This window comes from Strix uralensis, chromosome 12 (assembly GCF_047716275.1).
Source record: "Strix uralensis isolate ZFMK-TIS-50842 chromosome 12, bStrUra1, whole genome shotgun sequence".
Lineage (NCBI taxonomy): Eukaryota > Metazoa > Chordata > Aves > Strigiformes > Strigidae > Strix > Strix uralensis.
The window spans coordinates 3,693,476-3,706,964 of record NC_133983.1 but is presented as its reverse complement, the minus strand read 5'-3'; the positions used below and the strand labels follow the sequence as shown (position 1 = coordinate 3,706,964).

Here is a 13,489-nt window from a genome sequence, read left to right as displayed (position 1 = left end):
CCCAAAGATCAAGTTCACAGTGTGTTGTGGTGGTGCAGGGGAGATTTCTGCCTCTGGTTCTAGGGGTGTATTGTAGTGCTGGACTGGAAATACAAGTGAAGAACTGTTTTTACTCCAGCTCCTGAATGTGGAAAGTAATCGCAACCCTTGAAATGACTGACTGGAGGCTGTTTGTGGCCCAGGTGCACCTGGTGAGCCCAACGGGAAGGCATCCCAGAGTGAGGGGTTGATGCCAAGAATGCGGGGTGACTGAGAACTTGCTGAGACAAGTGTCCCTTTTACTGTGGAGGAGAGAGCACACACACAATAGCTGTAAAGTTCAGGGCTAGGAGGATGCTTCACTGGAATTTACTTAGAAACAATTCGTTGCTTCTTGGAATTTACTTAGAGAAATGATTAAGATCTTGCTTTTTACTTAAAAAGTTTCAGTAGATGTCATGGACTGGCCATGAATTTGTTGGAGAAATGTACTGAGGGCTTATGAGAAGTTGATGCAAACTGCATGTGCTTTTCTCTGACCTACTATGATTTTGCATTTGCAGTGACTTGGACTGGGCAGTGTTTGAGCCAGACCTGCTGGTCACCAGTTCTGTGGACACATACATCTACATCTGGGACATCAAGTAAGAATCAGTATGTTTCTGCACTGCAGGGAAATCACTGGACCTCTTTCCATAATTAGCAGCTTGCATGGCAAAGCATGCCCTGATGGGTGCTGCTCTTCAGCTGTGCTTGCAGGGGCTTTGTCTGCTTCCCCTAATCTCAAAGATGGCTTCTGTTCCCCATTTTCAAGCCAGTTCAGAGTCCATGAAGGACAGTTGAGTGGTATGGTTAAGCCACAGTTGAATTCCTGATCATAAAAAAATACTGACTGGCTTCACTCACTACTCATTTCACATCTTTCCTCAAGAGCTTTTCCTGGAACCCAAGGACGATCCTCAGCCTCTTGAGTTTTTTAGCTGAGTGAATGAGCACTGTTTCGTGATCCTGCAGCCATCTTCCACTAAATTCCGTGATTGGTGCTGGCTCTCTCTCAGTGGAAAGACTGGTAGTGGTGTTCAGGAACCTTTTCCTGTTTGTGCCTTCCCTTGCTTCCTGGTGCTTTCTATCATGAGTAATTTCAGGGTAACGGATCTTTCCAAAACCACCAATATTAAAACCCTATATTTTAGACCTGAGAAGCAAGGAGCTGGCACAGGGACTGCTGGGTTCTCTTGCTGGCTGTACAGCAACTCTATGACCCCTGGCAAGTCACTTTGTTCCTCTCTGCCTCCCTTGCTCAGTTATAATAGGAGGATAATTACATAACCCCACTGCACCAGGCTACCCTAAGGCTTGTTTAGCTCCTACGGAGCACTTATATCCTTGGTTAAATGGTGCTTGAGAATGGCAATATATTATTAATGTGTAATTAAAAGACATAGAGAGACAATAACTGCTGGTTGCGTTTTCCTGCGATACTATCTTAGCGCTGAGCAAAAAATAGAGTTCTCTGAAGGTTGTTATCAGAAGCCCTGCTTTAACTCTGTTGTGCCTTTCCATCATTTTGTGTCTGTGTGTATCACTTCTCCAGAAGTGCTTGCTTAGGCAGTCTCTGACTAGCCTCTACATCCCACTTGTGCTGGTAAAGTCTCTGAGCTCGCTGGAGCAGTGAGGTCCTGGGGCTGTTGGCCTCCAGCAAATGAACATCCTGCTGAAGCGGCTGTCTCTAATGACACCCTAGGGAGGTAGCCCTGCGGTAAGGGCAGCTGGAAATTCCCCACTTAATTTTTCATACAAAATAACTTTTTGATTAGACAGAAATTCTTAGAGGGAGAGGTGCAGTCCATTACAGAAAATGTTCTGCTTTTCAGCAAACACAGAAAGCTGAAGACAATATTCCTTATTTTCACTGGCATTTTTCGTGAAAGGGCAGGTGAATTCCTGAGGAACAAGGTTAAGGAGTGGATTATTGCCTTGATCCATGTCCTGGCTGCTAGGAGTTGTCATGGTGCCACACTGGCTTCTGCCACCGCAGAATGTGGTCTGTAGAGTCTGCACACAGCTGGGCTTATTTCCTACTAATTTTGATGTTATATGCTAGACATGAAATCTTTACTCTGAAGTCACTGCTCCATCTGCCTTGAATCAGGGTCTGCAGAGGCTTGACAAACACATCAATGGCTTTTCTCAAGTTTTTCCACAGCTCTGTTCCTTTTAATCCTCCTGGGAAAGGCTGTTTTGTTGCTTCCTGCAGCAACACTTTGTAAGCCAGTTGCCTTGCCTGCCCAGTTGTAGCATGCCACACTTGGCACGTGTTTGTCCTTCTTCTAGGCCCCTCCAACTCCATTCTATGTCCTAAACTTGCTGCTGTATGTGGTGGCAAGACAGGATGGCTGTTGTCCTCCAGCTGGTCACCTCTTTCTTTCTTCTATTTAACGTGGTGTATTTGGTTAATAAGAAGGCACGTTAGCTCGCAAGAGGCAGCAATACAATTAGTCCTGGAATAGCAGGGAGGTCACTGGGGAGTCTGGACCTGCTGGGCTATGCCATGGGTGCTCACATTAGCCTTCTTGTGTTTCAGAGACACCAGGAAGCCTACAGTCTCCCTCTCTGCAGTTGGTAAGTATGGCGTGTGTGGGATTTAGGCTTGTTTAATGCCTACATTTAGCATCATGTGTCCCTGCTGGTATTTCTCCCTCCCTTCATGCTCCAAGGATAAACATGGCAGAGTACAGAAGTGATTGTCCCGTGTAGGAGCAGCCCGAGAGGCTCTAATTCACAGCTCCTTTTGCAGAGTTCAGAGGGGATGTGGAGCCCGTGGAGGTTCCCAGGCATGGAGGGCAGTGCTGGTACTTGGACTGGCTGTCCTGAAATTGGTAGACAGTCACATTTGTGCCTTTTAGACATTGCTTCTTCCCTGCTTATCCACCGTGCTGCACTGTTTGTCCCGTGTTGCCTGTCTGCAATTTCTCCATGTCCTTTTATGCTTGATTAAAGCAGCTGAGAAACTAAATCGCACCCCAGGCAGCGGTGTTGCATGCTGCCGCCTGCCAGCCTGCCCCCTTACTTACTGGGGGGCTGGGTACATTAACTGCCTGCCTCTGCTTCCCCTGGGGTGCCTTCAGCGTGCAGGGAGCTGCAGTGGTGACACCAAGGTGGTCTCCTTGGACAGCACTTGCTCTGGAAAGGCACTTGTCACGGCTGTTGGCAGCGCGACTGTCCAGCCGCTTGTAATAGTGCCTGCTGGCAGGTGCTGTGTGTCAGTCCTCCCTGGCTGCCTGTTGGAACTGGGCAAAGTACAGATGATGAGCAAAACGTCCTTTTCCTGAGTTACTGTCCCCAGTATTACAGCAATTCTCGTAGCACATAACTCTTATGCTCTGCTGCTTAGATCTCCTTAGACTACACATCTGCAGTGGCTCCCCCTTCCCTCTCAGCCAGCAAACCTCTCCATCACAGCGATGCAAAAACCTTACTGAAGCAGAGAGAAGCAGTGTTTGGTTCTGGTGCCTGGGGTGAGGTTTCACAGGTCAGCTGAGCCAGCCCAGCAACCACCTCCCATGCCCGATTCTGTTTAGAGCTGGTCCAGATGTTTGTGCACCCCTCAGTGAGTGAATCAACTCAATCAACTGGCAACCTGTTTGCAGCCTTTTTTTCCCCACTAGCTTTTTGCTGGGTTGCCACAATGAATCTGTTCACCGTGCAGCAGGAGGTGGGTAGTGAAGGTGGGGCATAGTAGCAGGCTGACATCTGTTTAGCTTTCTCATGGACATCACCTTTCTGATAGCTTAAAATGTTTTGAAAATACTGCCAGTTATTCTGAACATGAACAAAATGTGTGTTTCTCTTACACTATCTGAACAAGTCACATCAACCAAAGCTGCGTTTTGCTTCTTATTAGACATAACCACCCATCTTCTGATTTTAGGCACTTGACTGAGTCCCTTGTGATATCATATATAATCATATCTGGACCATCATCCAGTTTCTTTACAACACCATTGATGTCTTTGATTTCTGTGGTGTATTTTGACAGTTGGGCTTTCTGGTCCACCCAGTGAGTCTACCTCCAGCTGGCCAGGCACAAGGTTTCCCTGCACTGCAGCTTTCTCCTACACCTGTATTTCAATAATAGCTCAATAACACCGGTTCCCTGTATAGCATCAGATAGTATAGAGGGTGTTGGGGAGACAAATGAATCAGTCCTTAAGCAGCTAGAGTGCAAACAGAAGGGATTTCAGAGGGAGGTGATGAACCTGCAGTTTTGTCTGGAGGAAGTTGCTCCATCTGAGCTAATGGACACGAGTATTTTAATTGGGTACAACCCATCGCTAGAAATTGTGATGCGGGTCTCTAGGCATGTAAGTGGAACACTCTTGCTTTGCAGTCCTGAGGACACAAACACTATGCTGAGGAATTAGGAGTTAATCCTTTTCATGCCATCCTTCACGCTGACTTGTGGGATATCCTTCCTCTGAACTGCCTTTCCCGTGCTAAGAAGAGCAGCTCTAAGCCCAGGTCAGGGGTCTGCTGTGCCATTTACTTTTTAATTACTTGCTTTGACCTGCTCTGTTTGTGCTGCAGCTGGAGCTTCCCAGGTGAAATGGAACAAGAAAAATGCCAACTGTTTAGCAACAAGCCATGATGGGGATGTCCGAATATGGGACAAAAGGGTAAGCTGAGGGTTTTTTTGAGCAGTTGGTGCATATTCCCACCTACCCGATACAGACATCCGTCTGGTCACAGATAAATACTGAGAAGAATGTACTACTTTATCCCAAATCTCTCTTGTGGGTTGATTTAAACTAGAAGGAACTGGGAGCCCACGAGCCTGAAGAGAGCGGGTAGATAGCTGCCTTCCCCAGAAACTGCCCACTAAGATTTTGCTTTTTCTCTCATAGTACTTCACTGTTTTACTGAGTATAAAGTTGTTCAGGGCTGCACTTGATGACTGGAATTTGCCACACCTTCACAGGACCTTTTCTTCAACTACTTTTGCTGAGCTATTTGCCTTTCCCCAGCTGGAGACCTTGCCTTTGTTAAAGTGTCCCACTAGACCAAATTTCAGGAGTCCTGTGCTGAGAAGGAAAATGTCTCTCCTTGCAGAAACCCAGCACTGCAGTAGAGTACTTGGCAGCTCATCTCTCTAAAATCCACGGTCTGGATTGGCATCCTGACAATGAGTATACACTGGCCACTTCCAGCCAGGACAACTCTGTCAGGGTAAGTGTCGCTTCTGGGACTTCTGCTTGGGAGATGTTAGGATGGTGGAGCAGGTCCCCTTCTACTGCTGCTGAAGTCTTGGGGAGTGCTTGCTATTGGCAAGGCCTGGATCCTTATTTTTTTGGTTTCTGGCAGCCTGTGTTGAGCCAGGGGTGCGCTTACAGAACAGGCAGAGAAATCATTGCAGGATGGGTGCACATATGTTTACCACATATCTGTGGTGGTTTGGGCAGTACTGATGCTGAAAACAACCGCCTCTGCCTGTTGCTTGCCAGAAGGGAGCTGCCAGAAGAGCAATGCTAGAAGAGCCTTCTCCCCAAAATGCGGTGTTGCCAGTCTCGGGCTGATTACAGCAACCTGGGGGGAGACATAGTCCAGCCCCTGGGGTTCCCAAACTCATGTCAAATTGGGTTATCGATAAGAGACTGCCTGCAAGCATTGCTATGCAGGGCCTTTTACCTGGGGGGAAATAGTGTGCTTTGTATGTGAGCCAAATGGAGCTCATTCACATTTAGCTAAGCTCTGAGGCAAATGCAATTGATGTGTATTCTAGCAAAGCAAAAGGTTAGATTCTTCATTACAAAATTAGCAGTAACAGCAGGGTGGGCCTGCCTCCAGTCTGGACTGGCACATTGGCTGGGAGCCTGCAGGGTACCTTGTAGCTCTGAAAGCCCAAGCACGCTGCCTGTCTCCCTGCTCTAATTACTCAAGCTATGATCACTGTGAATATGACCCCAAGTCACTTGTCTGAGGGATGCTGCCAGATGCTGATAGCTTGATATTTGTCCTTTGGGGCCATCTCTGCTGCTAATGAATGGGATTACTAATGATGCTGTGGGCACCCTGGCATGTTTTTTGCTCTGTTATATCTGCAAGCCACATGGAAAACTGCAGCCTGAAAGTATAGCCAGCTGACTCCTGCCTTTGCTTGTCTTTTTTGGTTTTTTTTTGAAGTTCTGGGATTACCGTCAGCCTCGGAAATACCTCAATATCCTTCCCTGCCAGGTTCCTGTCTGGAAGGCAAGATACACAGTGAGTGAGAAACTCCCACCAGCCCCACTTGTGCTGTGAGAGCAAATACACAAAGGGACATTAAATAAAGAAGAACTGATGAAGGGCTTCTCACCAGTTCTACTGCTGGACATATAAGTTGATTTTAAAAATCCCTCTTGGTGCTTAAAAGGCCTAGAAAAGCAACACCCACAGTGAGGGGCATTCAGGAGAAGGAATGACGAGCAGTGTGGGATCCCAGTCTTGGGCATCATCCTCCTGGGGGGTGAAAACCCAGGGGCAGGTGGTTGGCTCTGGGAGCAGGAGGCTCAGAAAGTGGCTGCTGCTCTCATTGTCCTGTTTTTCCACTCAGGTACCTGTTGCACAGAGCAGTGCAGCAGTCGTCTTCCCTCTCTGAGTGCTTCCTCTACTCGCAAGGTTTCCAAGTGTGCCACCGTGGGCACTTACAGCATATCAAATCCAAGAACTGTTGCCTTTTATAGAGCAAGCACCCAGCCATGTTTAGCAAAGGCTCTTAACATCAGCCATATCGGTTCTCTTCCCCAGACATCTGAATGTGGCCTGGAGCCAGTGCTGTGCCTTGCATGTTTGATCCCCTTCCCCTGTTCTCGTGGTGGGGAGTGTAGGACTGGGTTCCAGTGTTCCTCTGAGCGTTGTGACCCCGAGCAGCTGCTGGGGCTCAGTCCCCAGGTAGCAGTTCTTGCAGCTCCAGGCAAATTGCAGTAAGGATCCTATGTGAAAAGTCAGTGGTGAAATCCCTCCAGCCTCACAGCTGAAAAGTGAGGCAGCAGCAGAAAGAAATTACTAATCTTAAGTGAGCTGCATTGAATATCTCAGTGTACTACATCTTATCCCTTGTAAGACAGTGTTTTTGCACAGCAATTGCCTTGGACCCTTAGGCCTGATTCTGTTTTGTGCTGAGCTCCTTTAAAACCCACACGTTCTTGTTGGTGGGAAAAGGGAAAAATTAGAGTATGATAACAGCAGCATGGGAGCATAACTCCCCAAGGCTAACAGGAAGGGTGTGTGTTTCTCAAGCCTTTCAGCAACGGACTGGTGACAGTGATGGTCCCCCAACTCCGTCGGGAGAACAGTCTCCTTCTCTGGAATGTCTTTGACTTGAACACGCCTGTTCACACTTTCGTGGGACATGATGATGTGGTGCTGGAGTTTCAGTGGAGGAAGCAGAAAGAAGGTGAGTTCAGGGCTGGATGTGCTCTTTCCCCTGTCCTGTGGCCATCAGCTATCCAGGGGTGTGGAGGCCTGGCTCCTGGCTGCAATGCTTATGCTATCGCCCTTTGACTCTTGTCTTTCCTTGGAGTAGCTCTTACCCACCTTCCTGCCCCCCCTCAAGCTACAGCTGTTTTCTACTTGCTTTATGGCAGTGCCCACATAAGCATTGCGTTGTTGTGTCCATGCTAACAAAGCAAATCTACCAAATGCTGAGTGGGTCAGTGGTGACTCTTATTTGCTTCCACTGTCCTGTGAGTCTATTTTTAAATGGATCTTTCAAATAAATTGTGCAAACTATTAGATGGGTGCACTAGTGCAGGCACCCTGCCCCTGCTCAGAGCTGCAGGCTAACCAGTTAACCCCTCACACCACTGCCTGGACCAGCAGCCTCCAGCATATCCCAGACCACAGACCCAGTGAACCCACCTTATCTGTGTGCTGACAAAGGCAGGGAAGGAAGAGCGTGGGATAGAGAGGCTGCTGTTAAGAGTTCAGTCCTGACTAAATTTTCCAGTGTAGGCAGCTAAATATAGGAGATTCCGTATTAGAGGCTGGATAACCACACAGCACAGCTTTGTTTCCAGCACCTCAGCTGCCATCGACAGAACAAGCATGTCTGGCTTTGGTGTCATTTGTGGTATGGCTTTGCAGTGCTGTGTAAAAGTTCTGGTCCAACCCCGTGCCACCAGCTGCTGGGGTAATTCAGTGAAGTCACTTTTTTCTCTACCTTGCTTTTCCTCTCAAAAAGAGGAGGGTGATATAGAACCATGTTAGGATCTGGAGGTGCAGTCTAAGACAGCCTGTGAATGAACATTCAAGCAGACTTGAACCACAGTTGTGTTGTCTTAGCTGAGTTAATATCTGAGGCTGGAAGTCGTGCTTGTCTCGAGCAACATAAATCAATCACACAAGCATTCCAAGTCTGCTTCAACGCAGAGACAACCAAGATGGCACAAATCTCCTTCCACAGAGTCTGCTGTGCTGTATTTAGACAGCCCCTATGCCTCAGCAGAGGGGTGTAGGAAGCAGCTGTGCAGCAGCATATTCTTAAGTGGAGCAGCTGTTTGACAAGGGAAACTCAAACTGTATCACAAGGCCTAAATGTGGGCATAGATAAGTCTGTGTACTGTTATCTGTTAATAGATAGTATGTGGCTAGATGTATTTCGTTACAACCTGAACTTGTCTTGACATCATCCAAGTCTTTCAGAGGGAAAAAGGGCAGAACCAACTTCTCTTAGCTTAGAAATGTTGTAAAACATCCGCATCTTGAAACAGATACGATGAACTAAAAGATATTTTGACTTTACGTTTATCATAAAAATAAATCTGTTTCTCAACTATATTATTTCTTCTGTTTAAATAAGTATGGTAGTAGAACTTGTTCACTCCTACTTGGAAAACTTGCACCACTTTCATTATACTTTGTGCTTTTTTGCCTGTAAATTATACCCCATTTAGAGGTGTGGTAACCGGGGTTCAGGGAGGTGTAAAGCCTGATGTGCCTAGGCCAGTTCAAAGCAGAAAAGGACTCTCTCTGCCTTTCAGTTTAGTGCCTTATCCATTGGATCTCCCTGCTGGCTTGCCTGAATCTGTTTACACAAAACACAGGACTGAGATAGTCTCTGTTCTCAGCTGGGTCTATAAGTTGTTTCTGTCCTTTTTAGGTTCTAAAGACTACCAGCTGGTTACGTGGTCCCGTGATCAGACCCTGCGGATGTGGCGGATTGACTCTCAGCTGCAGAGGGTACGTAAACACTTTTGCTCTTGAACTGTGGACAGTTTTCTTACAGGCTGGATTCACCTCCCTTTCCTTGCACTCCCAGTCCCTCCTCTGATATCCTAGAGCTGCAGACACAGCAACCAGCTGCCACTTCACTTTCCTCTTCCTCACCAGCCCAGAAACATCCCCAGGAAGACCTGTGGTGAGGCCTCTCTGTGTCTGTGCCTCAAAACCTTCTGTGGAAGTGCAAGGCCACTCTGTTGTATAACTGTAAGCGTAGAAGTCTTTTGGGGAAAGTGGAGAGCAGTTACTGCCTGCATTGCCTGAAGGTGCCACCTCCATGGCTGCAAGACTGCGTGACCTTTCCTGGCGTTCTAGGTATCGGGTGGATGCAGGGATTGTGCCCTCCACTTCCTCCCCTTGCTTCCGCTGCCTCTTAGCCTGGTGCAGGCAGTGTGAATCCTGTTGTTCCGCTGTCTGGCAGCAGTTACAAATTGCTGATGCAATTACTAGAACAGCTGTGCTGGGTCAGACCAGAGGTTCCTATGGCCACGATGGCCCATATTGCCTTGTCTCATTTTCAGCCATGGATGTCTTGGAAGGGGATAAGAATGAGGCAAGTATGCAGTGATGTTTCTCTCACGTGCCCTGCCAGCCTCCTGCAATTTGCAGCTTAGAGGCTCAGTGAGTCTGCCATCTTTGTATTTGACAGAGCTTGATGAGTTTCACTTCCATAGACTTGTTCTGTCTTTTCTTGGACCTGTGCAAAGTTTTGTCATCTTAAACATCCTATCAACAAGGAGTTTCATGGCTTTTCTGCATGTTGTGTGAAAAAACCAGCTCCTTTCATTTGTTTATTTTGCAACCTGCTAGTTTCATTACATTGAAGATTAAATGAGCAGCCATCTTGTCTGTGCTACTGATGATTCTGTAGGCCTCCATTGTATCCCTCCTCAGCTGCCTCCTTTTTCAAATCAAAAGATCTTGATTTACTTCATCCTTTGTACAAGAACTTTGATTGTCCTTTTGCCTTTCATGACAGTTTTTTTAGTTCTACTACATACTTTTTGAGATGGGGATCTGAACTTTGTTCTTTCCAAAGAATCCTCAGTACTTGGTTTGTTTTCTAAATTGTGGGGCATAATTCCATGAAAACATCAGATTAGTCTGGCCTCTACATCTTATTCCCTCAGCCAGCTTGAACTTGCTGTTTTTTCCTTTATGTGCGTTTCTTTATATTTACCTGACCTGAAGTTCATCTTTCATTTTAATACAGTTACATCTGTAAGGTCCTTCTGTGATTGATTGCAGTCAGCCACTCTTTTCACTACCCCAAAAAACTTGGTGGCATCAGCAAATCTGGTCATGTTGCTATTCACCTCCTATTCCAGGTTTTTAATGAATAAGTTGAGAAGAATGTGTCCCAGCACAGATCCTGCAGGAGTCCTGTAGGTCTGTAACAAAATTTCTCTGTGAAAAATGACCCTTTACTCCTGCCTGATATATTTGTGAATATTTGATTTCATTCCTGTCTTTAAATCAATTGTCCATCCATGTCAGAGCCTTTACTCTTCCTCTGCTGGCTCCCACTCTTTTGTCCTTGTCTTTGTCTGGCTCAAACCACACACGATGGCATGTTGCTGGTGACCAATTCTGTGATTTGCTACACTGTGCCCTTATCCTTTCTCCTCTCTATGTTTCTTCTCTTCATCTTCACTGTTTTCTTGTGCTGAACTTAAAATACAAGTTTTCATGGTCTCTTTTTGATACAGGACCTAGAACACAAGGGCCCCTAGTATGTTGCTGGGTCTCTAGATCCTACTGGAGTGTAAATATCAAAAGCAGAAAGTGTGCTACTATTATACCTGATCTAAAAAATTGAACTGGTTTTGACAAATTAATTCAAGGAATTAAAGTAATATCAGCTTTAGTTTTGATTAAAGTAAAACATCTGTTACTTAGACTGGCCCTGTCAATGAAGTGGCTTTGTGAGTGGGAGATTTGGCCAGGGTGTCTGAGGCGAGAGAGCAGAGGCTGCTGGAAAGTGGAAGATCAGCTGTCTTTGTCACAGAAACAATGCTAAGGTCTTAGTCGTGACTGTTGGGTGGACAGACCTACGCTGCAAATCCAGCTCCCTGGAGAAACGAGTTGTTTAGTGGTGGCTCTTTCCACAGCTTGGTTTCTGTTGTGCAGCATGTGGGTGTGTTTCTTCTTTTCAGCTCTGCGCTAACGATATCCTGGATGGAGTCGAGGACCTCATCGATGGGATTTCTCATCTGCCAGAGCCAGACAAGACCCTTCACCCTCAGGATTCGGAGCCCCAGCATAACTCTGGACACGGGGATGAGGAAGGTCAGACAAGCGATGGGCCGTGGAACTTCAAACATCAGCTGTCTTTGTGTTGGGAAGAACATGCATCTTGGCATAAGAAAATAACTTTGTAGGCATAGTCCAAACTGGTGCAGTTTCAAAGGTTAATGGATTCCCCATCTGGAAGGAGGGAAAACACTAGAGGTTTCTCAGGATGGTCCTCCCAAGTTTTTTCTCCTCTAACACAATGATTCTAGCTGTAAAATGAAGCTCTTCCTTGTCACTAATATGATTTAATTGCATTCTCTTTAGGTCATAGTCATGGCTTGCTGCCAAAAATAAGGCAATCAGAAAGTAAGTTCTGTCTCTTAAGAAGGTAGATTAGTTTAAGCCTAGAGATGAGCCCACGGAAGAGGGGAGCATATGGTAAGGCACTCTGACACAAGCTGCTTACATCACACCTGGTACCTAAACACTTCTGCTGGGATCACTGTGTGAACTGATCAAACATGGAGGTGTTTGCCGGTGTCTTCTCCCATCCACCAGAAGTCATGTGGAAAGAGCACGTGGATTTTTGTTCATGTATTGATGAGAGGTGGCTGAAGGCTGGCAGAGCAGAGGGGGAGGGATGGTGTCGTCGACTTCTGAATACAGATGGGTGGATGGGAGTGGGTCAGAGGCTTTAGCAGAAAGCATTGATTTAGCTTTATGGAAGAGAAAGCATCAAGGAAGGAATGCAAAGGAGGGTTTGGGTGGTTAAGGCTCTGGCCGGGTTAAACATTCAGGGTGTTAGTGTTTGAAGAGTGTAAGTACCAGAATAGAAGAGATTGCAGCAGCTGAGACCCATGGCAATGATATGCATGTGAAAAAGCTATCTAAAGAGATTTCTGTATCTAATACTGAGGAAGAGGAATAGGGAGCTCCCATGCCTTTGTGTCAGCTTGGGTTTAAATTCACAGTTCTGTATTGTAGCAGGGTGCCACAATGGATCACTATGTGAGGGCCTTACAGGAAAGTGATTTGATTTGCCCTTTGACTTGCCAACAAACTGGAGAGAGAGGGAGGAAGTGGTCTAATATCTGTCCTCTGAATAAAGTAGACAGCTGTGAGGTCCCTTAGGGAAAGCATCTCTTCCTAACTGGATGTTTCCTGCCCAGCAAATCACAGTGAAGTTCCTCTCTGCCACCTGTCCTATGTGGCAGCAGAGCAAGTTTCAAAAAGTCCTCAGCACCTCCATCTATGTGAGGGTTTTATAATATGGTAAAAAAAGCCCTGGCTACATGTGCTCACCATGAGCAGTACTGTGTGGGGAAGCATGGCCTCTCTTGCTCCAGTTGAGAGCATTAAGTATTCTCATTCTGGCTGCCTGACCTCTCTTTTTCCTCAGGAGAAAGTTAACTCTTTCACCGTCCCTGATGAGGTCACGTTCATACGTCCTATGTGGTTTCTGCATGAGTGTGGCTTTGGTTCAGACTAGTAGGGTTTCCCTTGCAGCCAAAGGGAATGAAAATGGCTTTTCTGTAGCAGGGTGGATTTTGCTGCAAATATCATGACTGCAGGATTAATGCACAAGCAAGTCCCTAAGTAGGAATTTCAGTTCTTTCTAGCCTAAAAGCTATTGTGGACTGTTGGTGTTTCACCCTGGAGGTGGCTGCATTTCAGCTGCAGACAAAGTCTCCGTGTTATATTAGTAAAGCACTTTGGGGGATCTTTGAAGAGAACAGTGCTCAGAAGATAAATCAGAAAGCCCACCAGCTGTGTCTTCTGTGTACAGCTCTCCTCACTGGCTGCTGCCTGTAAAGGATCTTCAGGAATCTAGACAAATATGTGGGCTTCGGGGGATTAGAAACTAATTGGAAGGGAATGGGATGAGAAGACAAAGGGAGGGTGCTGCCCATATTCCATATTGGGAACCTCAGAGATGGCTTTTCAGTAAGCTATGCGGTGTCTTGAGCTAGAAATTATTATCTTCCCTGAGAGCCACTGATCTTTTAATCCCCTTTTCAGC

The 13,489-nt window shown here is 46.5% G+C and overlaps 1 protein-coding gene across 6 annotated transcripts in view; it reads left to right on the top strand.

Annotated features, from left to right (window-relative positions):
* WDR59 (WD repeat domain 59) overlaps positions 1-13,489 on the top strand; it is a 50,570-nt gene that overhangs the window by 10,899 nt on the left and 26,182 nt on the right. For all 6 annotated transcript variants that reach the window (XR_012630517.1, XR_012630516.1, XM_074881300.1 and 3 more), the window contains exons 5-12: positions 543-623; positions 2,564-2,601; positions 4,567-4,655; positions 5,089-5,205; positions 6,160-6,237; positions 7,255-7,411; positions 9,116-9,195; positions 11,391-11,523. Coding sequence is in view for 4 of the 6 variants with exons in the window: in XM_074881300.1 (XP_074737401.1) it covers positions 543-623; positions 2,564-2,601; positions 4,567-4,655; positions 5,089-5,205; positions 6,160-6,237; positions 7,255-7,411; positions 9,116-9,195; positions 11,391-11,523 (773 nt within the window). In the remaining 2 variants the exon portion in view is untranslated. The remainder of the gene's footprint in view (positions 1-542; positions 624-2,563; positions 2,602-4,566; positions 4,656-5,088; positions 5,206-6,159; positions 6,238-7,254; positions 7,412-9,115; positions 9,196-11,390; positions 11,524-13,489) is intronic.